Raw genomic sequence first — 24475 nt, 5'->3', positions numbered from 1 at the left:
CAAAAATTATTGTAGTAATTTTATTTCAGTTTAGTTTTTTACAGAAAGTCAGGTATTCCAACAATTTTCTTTACAGTTTGTTGACTTTAAAAAAAAATTACACACATTTTTGACATTACAATGGAATGGAATGGGAAAGCGTTCACCTTTAAAAAGATAAAAACATACTACTTATACTTAATTAACATTTAGTGATGTACATCCTTGTAACTTTTTGCTTTATTTATGTACATATGGTACATTTTAATTGAAATAGTAGAGCCACAAGGTCTTGTGATGACACATTTTTGCAACATTTGTATGTCTAAAGTGGGCTTTTTCCTTATACAGTCACTATGATGCAAAACTCAGTAGGCAGTAACAAAATTGCATGGCACAGAGAAACCCAATTAATGCAGTTTCTATTGCAGGAAAAAATATCATGACTGCAATAATCTGAGAATACAATGTAACCCCTGGAGCAAATGATTACAACGATACTGTAGCACATTCAGGTAAACCTCTTTACAAACTTCTGAGAGAAAGTGTGCCTATGATATATCAACACTGGTAAATGACAACAAGCTTTATTAAGACCCTATTTAGCAAGGCAGGCCTAAATGTGCCTAACTTTGAGCATGTGAGTTGTCCCATTGATTTCAGGGGGATTGCTCACATGCTTAAATTCCTTGCTGAATTGGGGCCTTAATGAGCTTCCCAACCCACCCATGTAGGTCACTTATGTTATACCCTTCCTCTTTATTTTGGTGACAGAGACTAGGAATAGATTTATGTTGGATGACAACTTTTGGGTGTGACTTTCAAAAGTGCTCAGCATCCACTGAAGTCAATCGAAACTCCCATTGGCTACAATGGATGCAGACTTGAGCTAAGGGACAGAGTGTTTGACAATCCCACCCAAATTTATCTGTAAACTTATTTGGCAAGCATATATGTTAGGTGTGCAGTTACTATGGTGATCAGGGCCATATAGGTACCTTGACAGACAGCTAACATTGCTATTTAATAACTAGTCATTATTTATTGACAATTTGGTCACAGACATTGTCTTCAGCCAAAGAAGCATAACTGAGATTCATGCACTTAGATGCAGAAGAGTTTTGTTTTGCAGTGACTCATTTACAACCAGAAGTTAAAAGCCTGTTTTATCTCTGTACCTCTTCAAGAGCTATTTGTTATTGGGGCCTGTAATAATAATCAATTGTTATTCTAGCTACTTTTTCTGAATGCCAGCAAGTATCATAGTGGCCTTCCAAATCTTCTGAACTTAGAATTGCATCAGGAAATAATACAAAGGCTGCTCACTTCTAAAATACTCCTCTCTAGAATAATTATCTGCTCACATTCCAGGCCTCAGACTGCTCTTACTATTCAATTGCTTTCCAGAATGAGTTTGCTTGGCAAGGAACCTTATGAACAGCAACAAAATGTTGCACTGAAGTCAGAATAACTCGGTGGTAATATGGCTCTCACACCACATAAGCAAAATAAAACGTGAAGGGCCACAGTCACTGCTGTGCTCCAGCTGCTTCACACCACACAAAGCAGCCAGAGCATAGCAGTGAATCTGGCTCAGGGCTTTTACATAGTTTTCTGTAAAATGTACCTGTTTACTAGTCAGATTCATAGATTGTAAGGCCAGATGGGACCATTAGATCATGTTATCTGACCTCCTGTATAACACAGGCCACTAGATTTCATTAAGTGATTATATGACATAGAACAGGAAAAAATACAAAAGTGCTTAACTGCAGCTGTGTGTTACATTTCAGGTGTCAAGTAATTTCTCCCCCTCCCTTTTCTTTTTGTAAATAAGTGGTTTTATTTTGCCACCTTAAATAGGAGCAAGTCTATGTTGCATGAGAATCAACAGTATTATGACATTCAGAAAGATGAAACTTATTGTATATATGCCTTCACAGAACTACAATATATGTCAGAAATAATTCTTCAGTTATAAGTTTGTTACAGACATAAATTAAACAGAGGACATATGCAGTAAAAATTGAGAAGCTTTACATTTTTAACCAATTTATTATACAGTGAAATAAACAAAGTGCAGAAATGCTGCAGTAAAAGTTATACTTTTCCCTCTAGGAGATGGAAACATTCAGAGTCTATTTATAAATGCTTATTTAAGAGTGATGTCCTATCAGTTTCCTGGCTACTGGAACAGAAATAGTCTTGAGTTAACTGTCTCTCTCTACTGTGAAAGGTTTTAAAGCTTTTTGCTTTTCAGTTGAATAAAAAAATGAGTTTACAAACCTTTTCAATGCATATATTACATAAGTTTTGTCTAGCAACAACTACATCCCTTTTAATTTATTCCCTAAATGTGACTTTTCATGCATGTCTTCCGAATGCTGCATTCAGTGACAGTTTCTAATGAGCTGGTGTGTAATCCATGATTGCATCTCTTCAGAAAATCACTTCCATGCCTGGCTGATCTATGTTTAGAAGGCGGCTCTTACCAATCAGGCATTTTTGCACTTGTCAACATTCTTCTCCATTGAAGGCTCCTTCCCAAGCTTCTTTCCATTTAATGTTGATGTACAAAAGCAGTTACTCATTTTGTTTTGTGCTCATTCTAGTGAGGATTGGCTTAGCAGGACTGTGCAAAACAGAGAGAAGAGAGAAGTCAGTTTATTGCCAGCAGACAGTCATTGCTACTGTGTTTGGCACAGTGCTATCTTCTGATCAATACTCTAAATACATTTCACTATTTTTATTTCCATTCATTATAAAAGATAACATTGGTCATCAACTTTAATCTCCAACTATCACAGTGATTTGTAGGGTGGAATCTTTGAAAATCAGTTTTGATCTATTAATCAACAAGGAAAGTCAAAATAAAGGGATTGTTTCATCTGAAGTCTGAACAGTGGGAACACAAAGATGCCGCATGTACTGGGTGAGAGTCACATTTGTTTGAATAATATCAGGAATCAAATCAAGGTCCTGAGATTTCTGTTCAGTATTTATGATTTCCTTCAAATGCCTGCATACACAAACCTCATTTAAAAAAAATAAATAAATAAAGTTAGTCTGGTAGATTTCAGAGGGACAGTCCCCAAAGATAATAGAGGTGTTTTCAACACATATCATCATCCATCATGCACTGGTATGCTCCTCCCTCCCTCCCCCACCATTATTTTCAATACCACATAAACATAAATTCATGTTCAGGGCAAAAAAGGAACGACTTCATTCATACTATGAATAGGCTGCCGTTGTAGAAAGCCTCCTCCCCTCCCTTTATGCAATCTATTGCATTTAAATCCCAGGGTACTGTGCACAGAAACCATGGCATAGCTGATGTGTCACATGACCTTAAGCCATGGACTGGTATGTCTCTCCACTGCTGCTGTTGTGAAGGCCCTGTGGAGGGGACATTCTGCTTCCTTTCAGGGCATCCAGATGTAGGACAGCCATCTTCTGCAAGATCCCCCTCCAACCATACAGGCTTGTGTGTTGTTCTCCTGATATGTGTATATGTGGAAAGTAGGTCAGTATTTGTCCCTAAGTTTGAATAAAAAGTTATTGTACAAGTGGAGCTCTGCAGATGGATCACTAGCTAAAATTTCCCGGATAACTGGACTATTTAGGCTGAACCTTGAAGTCTCTACTCCAGCAACATCTTCAGTGGCAGGAGTTATGCCTGAGAAAGTATTTAGGCTGAAATTCTGGAAATGAGCACACAGCCTGACTGAAGGGGCTCTGTGCTCAGTTACACATGCATGGGGCTGGAGAACAGAGTCAATGGGACTGATTCATCATTACACTCTGACCCCTTTGTGCCAGCTGTGCTGGCACAAAGGTCTGTAAAGCCAATGGATATAGCACTGGAGATGAGAATTCTCTTGGTGTTGCAGCCAGCATAATGCCCCTATGCTATCCCCATCACAGCTCCCAGCACAGGGGGATATGATGGAAGAAATGGGGTGTGACTGGGGCATCACTGCCCTCTAACTATTCTGAGCTGCTGGAATGGCCTCTTGGGGCCATTAGACAACAAGGCACAAGTCAGAGCAGCCCTGAGGCTGTTCAAACCTGTTCCAGGGACTGAGAATAGGATTGAGGAAAGCCACCTTTGCCACTTCCCCCAGACCTGCACCAAGTGGAGTGTAGTCTCCACCAGGAATCATGCTCAGCTCACATGCTATGTTTAGATGTGTTTTATAAAGAGGACACTTACAATGGCTATTGCTGGAACTAGACAATAGAAAACAAATGGCACAGGAAGATTATCTATATCTGTGCATAAGGAGAGCACTGGTGATGATGACTGGACTATTCTCCTTTTTCAGAAAACTAATACACAATTTAGAGTGATCTCTGAGGGAACAATACTGTAATGAATTAGTATACAGTGGGTCTAATAATTTGCCTTTTACAAATGGAAAAGATCAGTTACACTCCTCTGAGCAAAGCTTCCTCTTGTTCCCATGAAAAGAATGTGCCAATAGTGAAGGACAAGTAGTAGACAAGAAACGCCCATATTTCTGATTAAAATAATTAATAATTTGTGCCCCAAGGATCCTAATGCATTTTATAAAGATGGGTAAGTATCATTATGTAGTCATAGACGAGAAAAAAGGTAAAGATCTGTTTCATCATCCCATCTATTTCCTTGTCTGTGAAGTATTCTTCCCCACAGTACCTAGGCAAGCATGTGGTCCAATTTATGGTTAAAATTATCCTCCTTTCACAAATAGAAATACTCATGCTGAGAGAGCTAAATCATTTCCCCACAGCCAAAGAGTGAGTCAGTGGCAGAATCAGGAATAAAACCATTTTTTTTTTGACTCCCAGTCTCCTGCTCGGCCCACTCATCACCCTGCCTCTACTACATCTAATAGCTATGGGAAGGCTTTGATAGAAAATATATGTGGACAAATACAGATAGATGGCATCACAGAGAAGTTATTTGATATGGGACGATTATAACAAGGAACACCAAATGTACAGGCCTTAATAATATACTGTGGCACTTCCATGAAAAATTTCAGGTTTGTAGGATTAAATGGAGCATTTAAAAAAGGGTTTTTATCTCAAGTTATTGTATTTGCTATTCAAAGGCATGACAATATTTAGCATGACAATTATTGGATTTCCAGCAACATTTGAAATTCAGCATTAGGGTTGCAACATATTAACATCTTTATTAGTTCTTCTGCAAAATTTTATACACAGGTGTTATACAGAGGAAAGAGGAAATTTAATAAATGTCACAGATTCCTAGTTAGTGCTGTGCAAAGAGGAAGCTGCATAAATAAGTCATTCATTTTGTTCAGTCTGGTTTGACCTTGTAACATGTCACATGCTTTTGACTTTTTGACATTTTTTGCATTGGAGCTACCTACAAATCCTTTTTAGAGCTGTCAGGTGAACCAAAATTAATGAAAGCAGTCTCTGTGAAGGCTATATTGTCCAAACTACCTAAATGCAATGCTGTTAGATTCTCAGTCTATTTGAAGATTTGGAAAGGCTTCACATCCTGGTGATATTATTGTTCCTACCTGACCCATTCAATTAGGGTACATGCCGATTGTTGGTGATAGAGTTGGTATGCAGTCTCTGCTTGAGGGATTTACACCATTCCAATGTTTATGCATGTTTTCTGAGGGAGCTCATCAATATTTCTTTGGTGTGAAGATGAATAGTAGAAAGCATTGCAGGCTGCTCCTTGCCAAAGTATAAATACACAGACTGAAGTTTCAGATAGACCACAACATGCTTTTATGGCAAGGACAGTCAGATAAACAGCACTTACAGAGAATAATGCAAGAGTCTTCATCCTTCAAAGGCTCAATACATTGCCTTTGCAACAGTCTCAGCACTTACCTGATTAATTCTCTGCAGACATATTTATACAACCTCTTAGCCATTCTTTTGATTGGTAGTCTGAAAAATGTGAGCCTTCTAGGGGTTATTACTTTGCTGTTCTCTCTAAACACTTGTGATTACAAGTGTCTTACTAAATTAGAGAGGGGAAGCAAATGACTTTCTTGATGAGGTCAAGACCAATGCTATTCCAAAATCAGATCAGCTGCTAGGAGTCGCTTGAGTAATAAGTGACTGGTAAAATTTCCTCCTCGTCTCACCATAGACCCAAAGTGCTCCACTGACCCATTATTTATGATTATTTATTGAATGCTGGCAGTATATTTGGTGTTCTACAGGAGAGAAAGGAAGCTATGGTCACTGTTCCCAGGGGCTTACAATCTAAAATAGACGTACAATGCAGTCTGGATACATAAAACACTGGGTGAACAGCAGGGTCGTTCCCGGGTGGATGACGCCTTGGATAGCCTGAATGGTAGCTGCTGGTTCTCTGTCCTTGACCTCCGCAGTGGATACTGTCAAATGCCTATGTCACTAGAGGACCGGGAGAAGACAGCATTCATCTGCCCCTTAGGGTTTTACCAATTTAATCGCATGCCCCAGGGAGTATCTGGAGCTCCAGCCGCGTTTCAGCGACTCATGGAGCGAGTGGTAGGGGACATGCACCTGTTAGAGTGTCTGATGTACTTGGATGACATTGTAGTGTTCGGGCGCACTTTAGATGAACACCAGACTCGGCTGTGCAAAGTCCTGAATCGTTTGGAACAGGCTGGTCTCAAGTTATCCTTAGACAAGTGCATCTTCTGCCAGACATCCGTGCGGTACGTGGGACACATAGTGTCTGCAGATGGTATAGCTACAGACCCAGAGAAGGTGAAGGCGGTAACCCCCTGGCCGAGGCCTGCGACTCTCAAGGAATTACAGTTGTTTCTGGGATTCTGTGGCTGTTACTGCAGGTTCATAAAGAATTTTTTGCACATCGTACATGCCCTCACAGAGCTCACCAAGGGATATCCCCCCGCAAATAAGAAGAAGGGGAACCCACCTGGGCATCAATACTTTAATGTGGGTGCACCTTTTGGACTGCTGAGTGTGAAGAAGCTTTCCGTAAAATCATTCAGCAGCTCATGCAAGCCCCTGTTTTGGTGGACGCTGATCCCGCCCAGCCGCATGAACTTCATGTCGACGCACGCTACACCGGCTTAGGCGCTGTCCTTTATCGAGCGCGTGAGGGCAAACTCCGACCGTTAGCATTTGCAAGCCGAGGTCTCACACCACCTGAGAGAAACTACCCGGCTCATCAAGTGGAGTTCCTGGCATTGAAATGGGCCATCACAGAGAGGTTCCATGACTGCCTCGATGGGGCCAAGTTCACTGTAAAAACCGATAATAACCCTTTGACATACATCAAGACAACAGCAAAATTACCTGAAAAATCCACGCTTAGCTGCTGCACCACAGAAATCAGAAACTAATGTACATCAGTATACAGGCAGCATCCATATATGTGTATGTGTAATCCATGAGTCTAATAGGGAGATATCTCTTTAAGAGACCCATTGGGAGGAGGTAGGGGTGAGCCAGGTCTGGGTTATTGTTGCTAGGCAGATTAAGCACTCCACATCCAGAAGCTTCTGGAATTGGGTGTGGTAGTTTTGGGTCTGCTCCAATAGGTTCCCTGTTGCTGGGGTCAGACTTCATGAGGGCAAGCAGTGAGGGCAGCTGCTTTGCAGAAGGCCATGTGCCCTGTGTGAGTTGGGAGAAGCTGAGCTGAGACTTAGGTGAACAAAACCTAAGCTTTTGGGAAGTTTCAGTTTCTTCTCACTGTATTTCTGTGGGGACTGAACTGTTCAGATTTTAATTTGTTTTTTTTATTTATGTTTCTGTATAACTATGAAGGTAATGTCTGTGGATTATAACATACCCGTGTCATGTTGTAAAAATTAGATTATTTGTTTCTCTATCATAAGATTTTATAAAGTTATTTAATTAAATTCATTTCTTTAGTTCCTTTTGGGACTTGAATGTGGGGAGCTTGACCCTGTGCAATCCTTGCTGAAAATCCTTAGAGACTGGGTCTGGTGTACTTGGATGACATTGTACTGGGTCTCCAGCTACTCTTCTATGGGAGTTGGGGGTTTTGTAGGCACTGGAGAAGGGTAATGAAGTGAACTCTAGCTCACCCAAAGGTTACATATGTACCTGTGATTAAGGGGAAAGGCATGAAAGGCAGCTAGGCATCAAACCCAAGAGGACATTGGGTGCCTCACTTCTCTTCATGTCTTTGAAAATCTTCCCCTAAATTCTTATAATGAAAAATATTCCTGAATAATTGGTTGGCCTAAGACAATGTCACTGCTTTCCCCTGCGATGAGGAGGAGAGAAGACTTTTGGAGGGCTACATGTGGTATCTGCTTCCACTCACTCATCTGCAGAGAGTGCCTTTTCTTTTCCAAATGTGCCCAGCAAGCATCCTTTGCCTTGGTTGCAGCAGTGCTGCAAAGGAGGGGCTGTGGCAGCACTTGTACAGGATTCTGGGGCACACAATAGATGTAAAGCTGCCCACAGCTATGCACGGCAGGAGCAAGACTGTCCTACTGAATGGGAGAATCAAGAGGTCGGAAACTTCCTAGCCAAACTTGTTTGGTTTGGGGCTGGCTTGTAGGGCTGTTCCAGCACCTTTTTGATAGAACATCATGAATGGCCTCTTGTTTAGCCAACGCCTAAGGTAAACACAGCACTTCCTCCTTTTATTTGTAGACTACCAAGCAGGATCTGGCAGTTATCTTTTACAGAGTCATCCATGGGTGCTGAAGCCCGACTCTGCTAGCAGGGAATGCTGAGGATCAGAGACTGTGTAGAGTATGCAAGAAATATCAAAATGTTTATAAAAGTTTTAAAAAACCCAAGGAGTAAGATCCTATGTGCCTTTTCCGGTGAAGAATTACAGGAGTTTATATTGATAGATTGATAAGTGACCTGGCTTCTTTGTTTGCAGCATTTTCTTGCAAAGTAATAGGGGGGAAAAAAGGATTTTAACAGATTCTGTATTCAGACTTCATGGAATAGGGGACCAGAAGTCTGAATGGAAGGCTACTGCTCATTAGATCTGCTATGATTATATTACTTGTTCTGTTAGGGACAGTAGTTTAACTTCCAGCCTAACAGCCTTTATGAATGTTTTCAGAAGCATTCAAGAATTTTCCAAATGCTCACATGAAAAGATAAATCTTGCCATTTCTATTTGCAGAAAGCTCAGTTCCTGGCTACATAATAAAACTCTTAAAAACTGACAGGCTGATTTCAAGGCAGATGAGGCAGATAATGGTAGTAATTAACCACTGAATGGCATGCCACTTTTTCTTATACAAAGGAGGAACAGAAAAATGGCTAGAGGATCCAAAAAGAAAATTTTTTGTCATATTACTGATAGCACTGTTTTCTGTCGGCAATTCATCTTGTGATTGGGTATAGTGCTCTGTCTAGTAACACTTCACCACAGACATGAATAATCCATGTCATTCTGATTATTATTCATGAGCAACAGCAAAATACACCTATTTCCCAATCTGCTCTAAAAGACAGTCCACGCACTGTGCAGAATCAAAACTCACCCTCTTCCCATGGGATGTAGCCCTTGTTAACAGAGAAATGAACTGGAAGATAACATGAAGTCCATCCCATGCCTTCTCACTAGGTTTGGTTGCTTCTAGGGTTCATACCTCGAAGCTGTTCAGCCAAGACCCTAGTTCGTCCATCAGATCCACAGACTCTCTTAGGGTAGAAGGCTATTCCCATCCTCTTTATATCCATAAACTTCACCTGGTAAGGGAGTCTTGCTGACTCACTGTTTCAGGCCCCGGCAGGATCCAAAACACCAGCTACTAGGGAGTGTTCACAGGAGAACGCTTCCAGACCGTTACACACGCCATAGTTCATAATAATCTAAACATCGCTACCATTTTGAAAATAGTTTAAAATATAACAATTTTAGGTTAAAAATAATCTGTTATGCTTGAGGAGTAGATTCTCTCCTGGCATTCCCATGTCGATTGTTATATCACACTATTCTGTGTTTCTGTCCATAGTAATTGCATATCACATAATTACAAAGACCAAATAACACATAGAATGACATTTACTAATGCAAACTCCCCCCCCCCCCCGCAAAAAAACCCCTTCAAATCTGCCACACATCAAAAGAATATGAAGCTAATAACAAATGTGAAAGGAAACAAGGAAGATTGACCTCCACACATTAAGGGGCCTTCTCATCTCATTCCCTAATGTGCCTGGTCTGTTGTACTTTGGTATTTGGAGGTCCTACTTAATTATGTATCCCCTTGTTTTAATTCATTGGACTATTTAAGGGACACCAGATTAAAAATTACACTTCTCTCTGGAGTTGCTTTATCTACTAGTGTTACAAATAGCACCTAAAATTATGCCAACTGAAAGAGATTAGAAAATAATGTTTATCTGTTTTGTCACTTTGTTCACCCTGTGCTCTTGACAGCATTTTGTGTACAATTATTTTTAAATGTTCTCCCTGCAGTCAATCACTTCCTCCTGTGCAGGGTGGGTCTTTCACACACAAAAAAAGGGAAGAAAAAAATAAAAATAAGAAAATGGTATTGAAAAGCCACAAAAATTAGCCAGGGGCTCAAGGAAACTGAACTCAGTGGGAGCTTCAGGTATGCAAGGAGTGCAGGTTTGGGTCCTTGATGTTCCCTAGGTGTATTTTGCTGTTGCTCATGAATAATAATCAGAATGATATGGATTATTCATGTCTGTGGTAAAGTGTTACTAGACATAGCACTATACCCAATCACAAGATGAATTGCCAACAGAAAACAGTGCTATCAGTAATATGACAAAAATAGTACTCTGTGATCTTTTCGGGGAGCTTTGAGAAGGGAATCACGTCTCCAAAGAGGTTTTGCTGGCATGGATGATACGGAGTTTGGCTGAGAACTGGAGGGTGACAGAAATGCCTTCACCAATAAAGGTTTTTATGTTTTTAAGCAGCTTTCTCCTCTAGTGAGTTGTAGGACACAAGTCAGGCAAAAATCAGGTTTTTTTATTCATCTATTTTTATTCCTTCGTTCTGCTTTGCTGCAGTCTTTCCCTATCTATCCTAGACATCCAAAGAAACTACTGTTCTTGTGATTCCTAAGTGTCCCTTAACTGTTTTTCTAGGAAAGTTCTTTATTTTCGACAAGTTCTACAAATTCAAGAAAATCTCCGTTCTGAAACCCAGAGAATTCTGAGGGTTATTTTGTTCCAACTGCTTTTTAAGCTGTTTGAGCTCTGCTCAGCCAATAGCTCCTGCTTAGTATTTGTTGTCTGACTTCCTGTGACCTCCAGTGCCACAAAATCTAAGATTTTCAAATTTGTTATGACCTTCAGTCCATATTGGTTCAATGAGAGCCACTCTGAGTATCAGACCCCTTTAACTAAGGCTTTGTCTACACTAGCACTTTTGTTGGCAAAACTTTGGCAGTCAGAGATGTGAAAAAAACCACCCCCCCGTCCGACATAAGTTTCACCGACAAAAGTGCCGGTGTGGACAGCGCTATGTTGGCCGGAGATGCTTTTACACCGTTCTTTGGAGGTGGTTTAATTATGCCGGCGGGAGAGCTCTCTCCCGTCGGCATACAGCGGTTACACGGCTGCAGCGGTACAGCTGAGCCACTGTGAGGTCTGTAGTGTAGATATAGCCTTAGGTGCCTAAATATAGACTTAAGTGCCTAACATTAGGAATCAGGTTTGAAAACAGCAATCTTTGTCACCTGTTCTCTGTTCGCTTCATTCTTGATTACAGCAAGACTGTATCTTAGTATCTAGTAAGATGCAGTGAGTTTTAAAGATACGTTTCCCCCTTTTTTTTCCCTATATTGTTGTGCTGATGGGCATGCTAGCCCCTGTTCATTCAGGCTAAATGGAAGAAGTGATTAAGGTCCATTATGGAGTAAGATAGCTGAAATAATAAAACCCACTGGCCAACATACTGGGCCACATGGAAAGGCCTGAGCAAGAACTAACTCAGGAAGAATAAGAGGAGTTTCCCTACAACTGATTGCAAATACACAGGGTGGGGCATTAAATTGATTCTCACCTTTGTTAGTGTGAGAACGGTAGGAGACAGCCAGAGAAGCACAGTGAGTGTGACCCTGGGAGAAAGCTGAGAGAGAGAGATTCTTTTGGGCAGTGTTGGCTGAAAAACAGGGTTGGAATCTGAAGAAGTGAACTGCCTCCTGTTTGTTCTTACTGTGTTCAGGGAAACAGGATATTGTGTACATTATTTGTAAACAAACAGGATTGCATTCAAGAATACCTGAATCTTATCATCAATTTCTCCTTCTAATGGAAACTACCCAGGAAGCAGTTCAGCTTCTATTGCTGGTGACCGTTGGTGGGTTGGCACTTTCTGGCTCCTAAGAGCCCTGTGGTCCAGAGTTAAAGACCCATGGTCCCTGATAATAGTACAGGAGTGTGTGTTTTAAGAACAGTTTTTGCTTTTCCCCTTCTTTGATGACATTGATCAGATTTAATGGCAATACTATCAGACACAGACTTCCCATAGTGATCCTGTGTAGTTCAGATTATTAAATTATGGATATAACTGGTCAATTTTTTGCATGAGGAGACATTTAATTTAAAATGGCCTTTTGAAAAATTGTTGGCATTATCAAAAAGTCTGGTTTTTGTGAAATGTTCTCAATATTTTATAGAGATCTTTAGTTTACTGAAAACTGCATTTTCGTCTTACTGAAGATTTTTAAAAATAATGTCAGTAAAAATCTCAGAAAATGTAGTGATTAAATTCAGTGAATAGAAAAATGGATCCATTTCCAACTCTGCAAAATAGAAACAACTTTGAATTTTTGTGTGACATTTTCTCATTTTTTTCAACCAACTTCAATACTGGATGATTTTGGAGCATTGGGTAAGTATGACCTGTTCTTCTACAGGTCCAGTCACACACTAGATTCATAGAAATGTGGAGCTAGAAGGGACCTCTAGAAATCATAAAGCCTCCTGCGCTAACACAGGACCAAATAAACCTAGATCACCCCTGACAGATATTTGTCCAACCTGTTCTTGAAAATCTCCAATGCTGGGGTTTCCACAACCTCCCCTGGAAGCCTATTCCAGAGCTTAACTACTCTTACAGTTAGAAATTTTTTCTTAATATCTAACTTAAATTGCATTTGCTGCAGATAAAGATGTTTACTTCTTGTCCTACTATCAGTGGACATGCAGACCAACTGATCTCAGTGCTCCTTATAACAGCCCTTAAGGTATTTAAAGACTCTTTATCAGGATGCCCCTTCAGTTTTCTTTTCTCAAAACTAAACATGCTCAGATCTTTTAACCTCTGTTCATGGGTCAGGTTTTCTAAACCTTTTGTCATTTTTGTTGCTCTCCAATTTGTCCACATCTTTCCTAAAGTGTGGCGCCGAAAATTGGACACAGCCTTCCAGCTGAGGCCTCCTCACCAGCGCTGAGTAGAGTAGCAATGCACGATGCCCAAACTACCTCCCTCCTTCCCTCCTTCCAGCTTATTCTTTCCTGTGTGCTGCCCAGTGCATCCGGTCTTCTCTGTATCTATTTTCTAGAATGCAAACTCTTCAGAGCAGGTGACTTCATTTTGTGTCTTGTACAGGGCTGGACATATTGTTGGTGTTGAAATAATTACATAATAATAATACACTTCTTCTCTGGACTGGGGGCTTGTGTTCTTCAGCTGGGTTAATATATGCCAGTTGTCACAATCCTTGTCAATTGCTTCTGTTAGTGAATGGCATATGAGTAAATCTGTGATCACAAATATCCTAGCGAGAGGGGAGGATTAAATAGTTCATTACCTCAGACACTGAAATTTATTATGTTTGAGTATCTTTAGTTAGAAAAGTGAATGGTCACACTTTCAAAGACCAGTACAGTCTTTGAGAAGAATGAGCGTATATATGGAGCTTACACTGTGAATATTTGGGTTGTGGGCCAGGCCAACTGGACTAGGGTATTCACACCCTCTTTCAGGAAGGACAGATAGGCATACTACTTTAAACCCAATGAAATTAAAAACATAATCTTGGTGCTCATGGAAAACCATTGCAGAATCAGTGATTTCTGTGAGCACCATGATAAACATACTTCTCTCTCTATGTGCATTAAGGGGGCTTTGGGATTCAGCATGCTATCCCATAAATGCAACTGGACATGGGGGTGGTGGTAGCAACACAAGCAGCTGGACTCTCACAGGGGCATGGCTATTGGATATCTTGGACCCTCAATCAGGCCTATCCTATTATGCATAAACTTACAAAAAGTGGTCAAGCTATACAGACAACTTAAAACATGTTGCAATTATACAGCTGTCTATCAGCATTTCCAAGTGAATTCTAGAGACTAACATAATGTGTTCTTTCATGCAGCCCCCGTGCCTGGAAAACCTTTCTTGGCTGACTTCACCTCCTCACTCTTCTCCTTTAAGCCCCTTCTCAAAACCCATTTCTTAAGGAAGTCTCAAATGATAAATTATAATCATATGTATCTAGTGATGGAGAAAAGTGCAACCATCTAGATGTATGCCACTAACTCATGCCTACCCCAACCATTCAAAACTCATGAGTCAGACACCCAAAACCATGAGTGACTTACAAATTATGAGATTCTAAAACTAAATGTTGGGATCTTTGTATTTGCCTCATGGTGTTTGAGCCTTTAAGGCTCATATTTTTCAAGGTTTTTTCCTGCAGCCATGAGGGCTAGAAATTTACTTTAAAAAAAAAGAGCTAAGGGTCTCACACAATCACATGACTCTAGGAGCTAGGGCTTTGAAAAAATATAATGAGAATTGACTACACTCCTAATCTTTTTAATAACCAGACAATCATTTTGTCTTCAGCCTCATCCTTCCCTCCCTTTTCTCCATGTGTTTTCATCTCCTTCCATACTTCTTCTCTTAGCTTAGGTTGCAAACCTATAACTGGATCCATATGGGCATATCCCTTCACATGTACACAGTCCCATTGGGTATATGTACACATCTTGTGGACGCAAACCTCCCAGCCCAGGGTGACTCTAAAATAGCTGTGTAGACAGCACTTTGAAGTTGTGGCTTGTGCAGAAACTTGGGCTCTGAAGCCTAGGGAAGTGTGTGTGGGCGTTGGCTTGAAAATCTGAGCTCCAGCCCGAGCTGCAATGTCAAAGAGCTGTCTATATAGCTATTTTTGAAGTGCTAGCGCAAGCCCTGCAAGCGCAAGTCTGTGAACTCAGGCTGGGAAACTTCCTTTAATGGCCTGTGTAGACATACCCATGACCCCAGTAGGACTCTGTATGGGTGCAAGGGTTTGATTGCATGGATCCCGTGGAGGATTGGGACCATGGATTTGGGACTGGATCTTACTCTTAATCCATTTTGTAAAGCACAAAGCACAATGCACATCTATGGCATCATAGAATACCAGCTCTGGAGTTTCCATGTAGGTGGACCTGTAATTTGTGTCGATTTATTTACTCAAAAATGGCAAACATTACAATGGATGGATTTCCCTCTGGGTTCATTGGGTAAAATTTGCTTGGTACTAATATAATAATATATTTTAATTATTTGCTGGAGATGATTAGCAATTAAATTAAACTGAAAAATTTAACCACAGAGAGCTTCCTTCTTGTGCTATTTCAGAATTCACAGATACATTCATCTAAAGCTGAAACATGACAGATGACTCAAATACATGACAGAGCATAAACTATTGATTCTTAATGTTATTTTAACAAAACAAGCAGCAATGGGAAGATCTTTTTCAGCTGTGATTCCTAGCTCCTGAGCATCCTAACCCTTGTCAGTGCTGAAGTCTGGCACCTGGAAATGCTAACTCCAGTAAATAAAGAGTTAATTTTAGTTTTCTTAGTCTGGTATTTTGAAAACCTACAAGCAAAACCTGCTGCCAGCCACATTTTCCTGTATGATCTGTTTCACTTGAGAAACTGTTCGGGGTTGTTATGAAAATCAGCAAAGTCAGCACCACTCATAAAACCAAAAACTGCTATGAATCTAACCAGGCATTTTCAGTGGGATTTTTTTTTCTTTGCACAGATGAGAACAAGCTCATGGTTATATAAGAAAAACTTCACTTTGAACACATTTATTAGAAATTTCTTTAGTGTTTTTGCAATTTCTGTGATCAATCGTATAAGTTCTAGTCTTATGAGGTCACTCTCCATAAGCACAGACTCACCCTGGGTTATCGTTTCTAGTCCTCACTGAACACAAAGCAGGTTTATGCAGAATAAAGACTGGCTGAACTTTTATGGCTCCATTTTGTGGGCTAGAACACAGCTTGTAAAATCTTTTGGCAGGAAGAAAGAACGATGTCCTACCTTTCTTACAAAAGGTTGGAGAATAATACGAAAAATTGAGATGGTAAATTCTTTTTGGCAGGGATTGGCTGTATCTGTCTCCTGTGGAGTGCCTAGCATAATTTTGGGTGCTAAAAATAATTTAAATTTTACTAGGCCAAATTATCCTAGCCATCAACTTCAGACAAATTGCACCCGACATGAATTCTTATCAGCACTTCTATAGTACTAGCTGCATTTCCAAAGCACCTATCACCATGGTACGTGGGCATTTAGAAAGGAAAAGAAAGGAAAAACACCCTAGGGCTCTGAGAATCCAAATACCCTGAATGGCTCAGTATCTGTGAGTGTGTTGGTGTTTTTAGCCTCACAGAATCATTTATGGGGCCAAAGTAAAGAAGGAGCTGGTCTTTTCATAGTATTTCTGTCACCCAGGAATTAAAGCAGAGTGAGAAAGCAGATCTTGTATTATTTTAGCCCCATAAGTGGATCCCCTGTGGAACTGAAAAAAAACCCCATTGAAAATAATTAACAAATATTTGAAAGACTCATTATTATTTATTTATACCTCACCCAAGTGTGTTAGATACTTTAGATGCAGGTTAAAAACAACGCAGCCCTTGTTCTGAAGAGTTTACAACCTACTGCTCAACACATAACATCACAGGGGAGACAATGCATGGAAAGGGAGTGGGGAATGGACGAGAGGAGCAGGGTTACGCAGGAAGAACATGTCGTGGCTTGTTTGGATGTTCAGGCTTCTTAAAAGCACCAGGTGACTTTTAAAAATATGTTTATAATTAAAATGATTGACAGTGATTGTGTGAGTTAATTCACTAGCAGGGTTATCAGGAAATGCACTCCTGAAGGGGAAAGGCTCCTGATACACACTTTTCCCCAAACACTTGAGAAGACAATGCAGGAAACATTCACTTTGATGCTCTGGCTCCGACCCCCTGTGAAGCTTTCCAGACTGGCTTTGGGCAGCCAGTCCAAACCTGTGGGCTGAGAGAACAAAAAACTCTGGCTCAATATAAAAAGACAGGGGCAGAGGTTGTTAAGGGGAACAGTCTGAGAACCAGGCCCCAGAGATTATGGGTTTGGGGCACAATAGACATGCGTCTAAGGCGTGGTCTACACTACAACATTAGGTCAACACAAGGCAGCTTCCATAGACCTAGTTGTGCACGTGTCTTCACTTAAATTTGGCTCAATCACTGTCAATCATTTTAATTATAAACATATTTTTAAAAGTCACCTGGTGCTTTTAAGAAGCCTGAACATCCAAACAAGCCACGACATGTTCATCCTGCCATGAACAGTGAGGAGGAGGAGGTTGTGGACAAGGAAGAGGAGGAGTATGGTATGGGGGATAGGCGGCAGGGAGATCTAGCTGCGCAGCGAGCCAGGACCTGTTCTCAACTTCATCACAGTCCTGCCAGTCAAGCATGGGTGAGCCTGATGCAGGGGAAGGAATCTCAGATAAGCATGTAGTTAAATTTTAAATAACAGGGATGCCCCCTGATAGCAGGACACATCTTTTGCCTAATCATTAATTTATTCGTGCTAGAAGAGGGAGTGGTACAACCAAGAGAGGTAGAGTTGCTATCTGCTTTTCATTCTGCTCTAGAGGTACGTGGTTTGGAGGCTGAGGTGGGGTGGGGCATGCAGAACAGTTTGTTTATGTACACAGGGATGTTCCATGAATCCTCTGGAGAGATCTCGATGAAACTTTCCTGGAGGTGCTCTGCAATCCTCTGCTGGAGGTTTCTGGGAAGGTTGCCTTGTTTCTTCCACCACGGTAGGACACTTTCCCACACCACTCAGCGATAACTTCAGCAGGCACCATTGCAGTACACAGGCTAGCAGCATACGGAGCTGAGTGCTGTGCTCTTTCTGCCTTTGTTACCCTCAGGAATAGATAGCAGCTAAAATCACCACGGCCTGTGGAAAACGGTACCAGTATTCAGTTCCATTGCCCTATACGACTAGAATCATGCAACCGAGAAGTGAGAACGTAGTCCTTAACATTTTTGGGGAGCAAGTGGAGTGAGTTCAGCAGCTTAAATTTCACTTTCCATAGTAAATACACTGACAATGGTACCTCTGCGTGTTTTATCTGCAGCTGCTGCCATTATGGCCTCCAGGGTCTCCCCTGCACGCTCATGAAATGCCTGAGCCAGATAAGGAGGAGAAAGACGAGGATGCAAGATGACATGTTCAAGGAGATCCTGCAAGCCAGTGCTGCATCGGGTAGTGAGCATGGGGCTTGCAGGATGAACACTGCAGATATGCTGGAGAAGAAAAGAATGGAGAGGAGAAAGGTTCAGCAGTCCAGGCAGGAAAAGGAGAGGGAGATGCACCAGGACATAACGGGGCTTCTCAGGCAACAAACAGAGATGCTGCAGGACTCACCTGCTTTGCAGCCCACAGAGAAAACAATATCAGGATCTCCCTATAGCCCCCCAACCTTCCACATGGCATCAGAGGTCAGTGCACTATTTCTACTACTCCACCCCGGGAGACATTAAAGACAATTACAGCTTCACATACACTGACCTGTGAAAGCCACGGTTGGTGTATGCGTAGCTGAAAGGGACGAGAATGTTCTTTCCCCTTCATAAGTTCTGTTCTCTTAATTTATAAAGTTTTATTAAGTTTTAAATGGTTTTGCTTTTTAATTGCCTGGGTTTTTTTTTTGCATAGATTTTGTTACAGAATAAAATTCTATTATTTGGAACATAATTCATCTTTGTTAGTTCACAACACAAGCTGGCTGGTGCTCAGCAGTTCTGAAAGTGACCAGTTACCTGTTAGTCCAGAATATCACACAACTCATAAGCTCATTCACAAACAAAATTAATAGGTGCATTAATAATGCTATAGTTGTAGTCCTACATATACAGCAATCATCATATGACTCATACCAGGCCTCAAAAGAGAAGGGCCAGGAAGAACACACTACTACAACACACACTACGCTGGCTCACTATTAAAATGGTCTTTCAAAGCCTCCCTGAGACTTATAGCTCCACATTGAGCTCTTCTAATAGCCCTTGTATTAGGCTGCTCAAATTCAGCAGATTCACCCTCTGTCCCAGCAGAAACTTTCCCCTTTTGCTTCACAGATATTATGCAGCACACAGCAGGCAGCTATAACCATTGGATATTTTTCACACTGAGGTCCAATCTTGTGAGTAAACAATGACAGCGTCCCTTTAAATGACCAAAGGCATATTCAACTGTCATCCTGCACCTGCTGAGTGGGTAGCTGAATTGTTCCGTGGTGCTGTTGATGTGGCCGGTGTCCAGCTTCATGAGCCAGGGGAGCAAAGGATAGGCTGGGTTGCCCAGGATCACTACTGGCATTTCAACATTGCCAATGGTAATTTGCTGGTCGGGAAAGAAAGTCCCTGTTTGCAGCTTTCTGAATAGCTTTGGGTTCTTAAAGATGTGAGCGTCATGCACTTCCCCATGTCTGCCCACATTGATGTTGGTGAAGCATCCTCAGTGATCCACTAGCGCTTGCATTACCATAGAAAAGTAGCCCTTTCTTTTGATGTACTCTGTGGCTAGGTGATCTGGTGCTAAAATAGGGATATGCGTGTCATCTATTGCTCCACCGTAGTTAGGGAACTCCACAGCTTCAAAACCATCCACTATGTCCTGCACTTTGCCGAGAGTCACAGTCCTGCATAGCAGGAGGCAATTAATGGCCCTGCAGACTTGTATGGCAGTGGCCCCCGCGGTGGATTTCCTGATTCCAAATTGATTCCCGACTGTCCAGTAGCAATCTGGTGTTGCACTTTTCCACAGTGCGATTGCCACTCATTTCTCCACTGTCAGTGTAGCTCTCATTTTGGTGTCCCTGCACTGGAGGGCTAGGACAAGCTTGGCACACAGATCCAGGAATGTGGCCTTGCACATTGGAAAGTTCTGCAGCCATGGCTCATCTTCCCAAACCTGCGTTACGATCCCACCAGTCAGTGCTTGTTTCTTTGGCCTGAAGTGGCACTCCACCATCTGCAGCTGCTCTATGAATGCCACCACCAACCTTGAATTGGATCTTGCTGTGTCCCACAGCAATCTGTCCTCCTAGGAATCAATTAGAAGAGCTCCCCACGGCTCTTCTTGCGATTCTGCAAATACTGCAGGTTCATGTGCCCTGTGTTTGTAATGCTCACGACAATAATGGAGAGCTGTGTAGGCTCCATGTTTCGGTCAGAAATGGCGGGGACAGCAAGGAGGGCTACATGGGTTTATGGGATTTTGAAAAAAAGGTGCAAAAATTATGGGCTATAGATGACATTATGGGATGGAGACAGTTGCAAACTGGGAAGTTGACCCCATGCTCCCAGTCACCCCTGCACGACTTGTTTCGGCCCTATCATGCATTTCCAAAACTTCCCAAAAGACAGTGACCTGGACAGTGGCGAGTTGCACAGTCGGATACCTACCCATGGTGCACCACAGTCAATACATTCGCTCCTGGTCAGTACGCACACTGCTGACACAAGAAGCCAAGTATGCATGCACATAAGCAATGTAATAACTGCAGCAGCTGTATGCTGATGTAACTTGAGTCAACACAAGTTTGAAATGTAGACATGGTCTAACAATCATCTCAATGGCATTTCTTTGTTTGTTTGTCTGTAGCATTATAACCTTTGAACTCTGTAACGGATCCATTCCAAAATGTCAGGGAATGTGCTAGGCATTAATGGCCAGAACCCTATTGATTTTGGTGAAAATCAGAACAAATGAAAGGGGAAAATGGGGGACACCCTGAAAGAGAAAGAAAAGACAAAAATAGTAGTGGTGGGGGTAAGGGAGACACACAGAGCCCCTACCATGCAGGGGAGACTAGAGGACAAATAGAACCCCTGGCTGGGGGGATAATGGGGACCGGTTTGGAGACATGGGGAAAGGGGGATGGGAGGGAAAGGGGCATATACAGAGCCCCTCAATTTGGGGAAATGAGGAGCATATACAGAGCCCTGGTGGGGGAAGAATGGAAGATCCTAGTATAGGGGGCATGGATGAAAGGGGAAAATGGAGAGAATGGGGGAATGATGGGCACCCAGAGTCCTGGCATGTGGCAGAGGGAGGAAGGGGGGGCACCCAGAACCCCTGGTATGAAGTCAGGGCTGCCCAGAGAGGGAGAAAAAGGAGAAGTTTGTCCTGGGCCTTCTGTCTGAGAGGTCCCCCCAACCAGATGGCATTGTGACCTGGTATGTCGGGTCACAGTGCCATTCAGGTTTGGCCTGGCTTCCCCTCCATCATGACGAGGGCGTGGGGGAAGGAGGGAGGGCAGCCAGGCCAAATGTGGGTGAATGGCAAATTTGAGGTCACAACTCTTGGAACGGGGAGGTAGGCTCAGCCCCATGGGGCAGGAGCTGTTGCTGTGGGGGAGCAAGGTGGGTTCACTCTCCAAATTAAGGTGGCCACTCACATGTTCCTGGAATACCGAATATTCTGGTACTTCCAGGAATGGTGTGAGCCCACACCTCTGTAGACCTGACCTCACCCCCACCGATGTGATGTGTGTGTGCAAGGTCACGCCACATGAATGGGTGCCATTTTGGAGAGCATGCTGCTCCTCTCCCCTCGTTGGCGTGACCTTGCATGTGAGATAATGTGGGCAGGGGCAGAGTGGTGTGCTCTTGAAAATGGCATCCCCTGTCCTATACTGGAAAAAACTATATCTGGTGTTGTCTTGAGTACTGGACGAGGGATAAACCCTAGAAAAGCCGGACAGTCTGGTTTAATATTGGATGAGTGACCTGCCAACTCCAAACCCCACTCCTCAGCCAACAGGCTTCCCCTCAGTGCTAATATTTTTTTCAAGGGTGGGGGAGCCTGAGTTTCTGATTTTGCCCCGGGCCCCCCCAAAACTGAAGAGCCCAGCATGGAGGGGTAGGGGCAAGTGGAGTCGCACACAGAACTCCTGGCATGGGGGAGAATGCGGGAGCCTGCTATAGGGGAGGGGACAATGGGAGGAGATACAGAGCCCCTGGCATGAGGCAGAGGGTGAAGAGATTGCAAGTCCCTGAAAGAGAAGGGAATAGGAGAATGGCACATGGGGAATTTGTGGAGGGAAGAGAGGGGAATGGTTGTACCGGTATAACAGTTTTGGTACTATATCTCTACCTCTATCTCACACTCCCTAATTGCAATAGTTATATTGGTATTAAAGCCTTAGAAGACGAGCTATGATTCACTGATGTACATTATTTTCCAAACTGCAGGTCTTAAGCCTTGGAACTTGCATATGGGTACTTGCACTTTCTCTCACAAGGATATAGGCTAGGGGCATGAGGGTTTTATTTCCATTAATTAGCAAGAGAAAGATGCCCAAGGCTTCTGTTTCTGTAGCAACATTATCTTCTGTTTTTTAATAGCAGGCTGTCATTAGCATTTGTTTGCTAAACATAAGTATATTTCTAATGCAATTCATCACATAGTGCATTACAGTCAGGAAGAAATATTTTTAAAAGAAATTGTTTTAAGCAAATACCCATTCTTTGTATTAAGTGCATGTGGTAGTAACGGAGCTGGTGTTCTGGTTTCAGCAGATGGCTGAATTCAGGAAGTTGCTGAGGATCTCATAGCAACACATTATTTTAACATAATTAAAATTATGACAATTACATAAAATATTATTTAAAAAAAGAGAAAATGTGCACTCATGACACCATTGAGAAATACTGTTAACAACAGAATATGAATCTGTGGCCAACCTGAGCTTCATGGACACTCCATATTTCACTGCGGCAGTGGGGATAAAACTTAGATCATCCTGATCCCAAAGCACAGGCCCTCAAACGGTTGAGCTCAAGATGAAGATCCATTAGCAGCTGTTAATGTATCCTAGACCTAGACAATTGGGAAGTTCTGGTTCCAACCACTGGAGGGCAATGGTACTCACACACTAATCATTTCATTCCAATACAAATACCATCTAATTTCAAAATAAGTGGCATTAAGAACTAACTTTACATGTAATTTAATTCCAAACAAATATAAAATGAGACAATTCAAGAAATATTTTTTATACTTTAAAAATTCAACAATAATAATTTCTCAAATTTTGGATTCTTCATTAAACAATAGTTTGGTACTGCTAGAAGAAGTTGTTTATTCTGCAAAAACAAATCCACCAGTTGATTTGAAAAATATCGCTTTTTATATATAATTTGATGCTGACGCAGATAAAACATTTAAAATCCAGCCCTAATTTGTTTAACCTCAGATATCATATATAAAATGTTCTTGATGATTCATAGTTACTTGTGTTAAATTTGGAAAAGCCAACACTTTGCTCTCCCAAAATAATTTATCAGCAAATTGCTAAGCAAACCTTAAAATCCACACCCTGACAGATGTAAGTATGAAAGTAACAATCCAGGTGAGTTTCGAAAGTCTGAAATGACTCATTGCTCCTGAAACAGAAGTCAAAGATGATTGAGTAGCAAAAAGAAGTTGCTAGGTAGGGATGAAGAAAGCTCTATCCCAGGGGTTGGCAACCTTTGGCATGCGGCCCATCAGGGTAATCCGCGGGCGGGCCGCGAGATATTTTGTTTACATTGACCATCCACAGGCACGGCCCCCCCACAGCTCCTAGTGGCCATGATTCGCTGTTCCTGGCCACTGGGAGCTGCGGGGGGCTGTGCCTGTGGATGGTCAATGTAAACAAAATGTCTCACGGCCCGCCAGCGGATTACCCTGTTGGGCTGCGTGCCAAAGGTTGCCGACCCCTGCTCTAACCACAGGAGGAAAAGAATCTTCACAAATATCCAAACCCTCTTCTAAATACTGTTTAAACAAGTCTAGATAGTCCTTGTTTTTCATATTACCACCAGAAAGCCCACAAATTAAAAAAAAAATTTTTGATTCCCAAAGTTTTAGGCTGTATGCCCCCAAAATGTATTAGTCCTGATCCACAGCTGGGGCTGAGAGATGCCTGATATAGGTGATGCTGATGCTGATAGTGGAGGAGGAGATGGGCTGGGTGGGTTCAGGTCACCTTCGTGGTTCTCAGATCCTAGTGCTGGCCAGGACTTGGATTGGTTCTTGACATAACATTGAACAACCTCAGGATTGCTCTGAATGATGTCTGACTTCTTATAGTTCCTTACAATGGGGGACATCCTGGTAGACAGGGAATACTTTAGCAAAATGGCTTTTTGGCCACATCCCTTTGCCTCAGCCACACCCTCTTCCAATATGGGGTGCGGGATGAACTGGCTTGTGGTTGCTA

At 42.0% G+C, this 24475-nt stretch overlaps 1 protein-coding gene and 1 long non-coding RNA gene across 2 annotated transcripts in view; one reads left to right on the top strand and one right to left on the bottom strand.

Annotated features, from left to right (window-relative positions):
- Positions 1–24475, top strand: part of LOC112112547 — an 83542-nt gene that overhangs the window by 26062 nt on the left and 33005 nt on the right. Inside the window, exon 2 of the long non-coding RNA XR_003369657.1 lies at positions 18341–18704. This is a non-coding gene — a long non-coding RNA (uncharacterized LOC112112547). The remainder of the gene's footprint in view (positions 1–18340; positions 18705–24475) is intronic.
- LHFPL3 (LHFPL tetraspan subfamily member 3) overlaps positions 488–24475 on the bottom strand; it is a 416025-nt gene continuing 392037 nt past the window's right edge. Inside the window, exon 3 of the mRNA XM_024208492.2 lies at positions 488–2611. Within this exon, the coding sequence (XP_024064260.1) occupies positions 2583–2611 (29 nt within the window). The 3' untranslated portion in view covers positions 488–2582. The remainder of the gene's footprint in view (positions 2612–24475) is intronic.

The sequence above is a fragment of the Terrapene carolina genome, unplaced genomic scaffold, assembly GCF_002925995.2.
Source record: "Terrapene carolina triunguis isolate 2854851 unplaced genomic scaffold, T_m_triunguis-2.0 Scaffold68, whole genome shotgun sequence".
NCBI classification, from domain to species: domain Eukaryota; kingdom Metazoa; phylum Chordata; order Testudines; family Emydidae; genus Terrapene; species Terrapene triunguis.
Note: the sequence above shows the minus strand (reverse complement) of the source record. Positions and strands in the feature narration are given on the sequence as shown.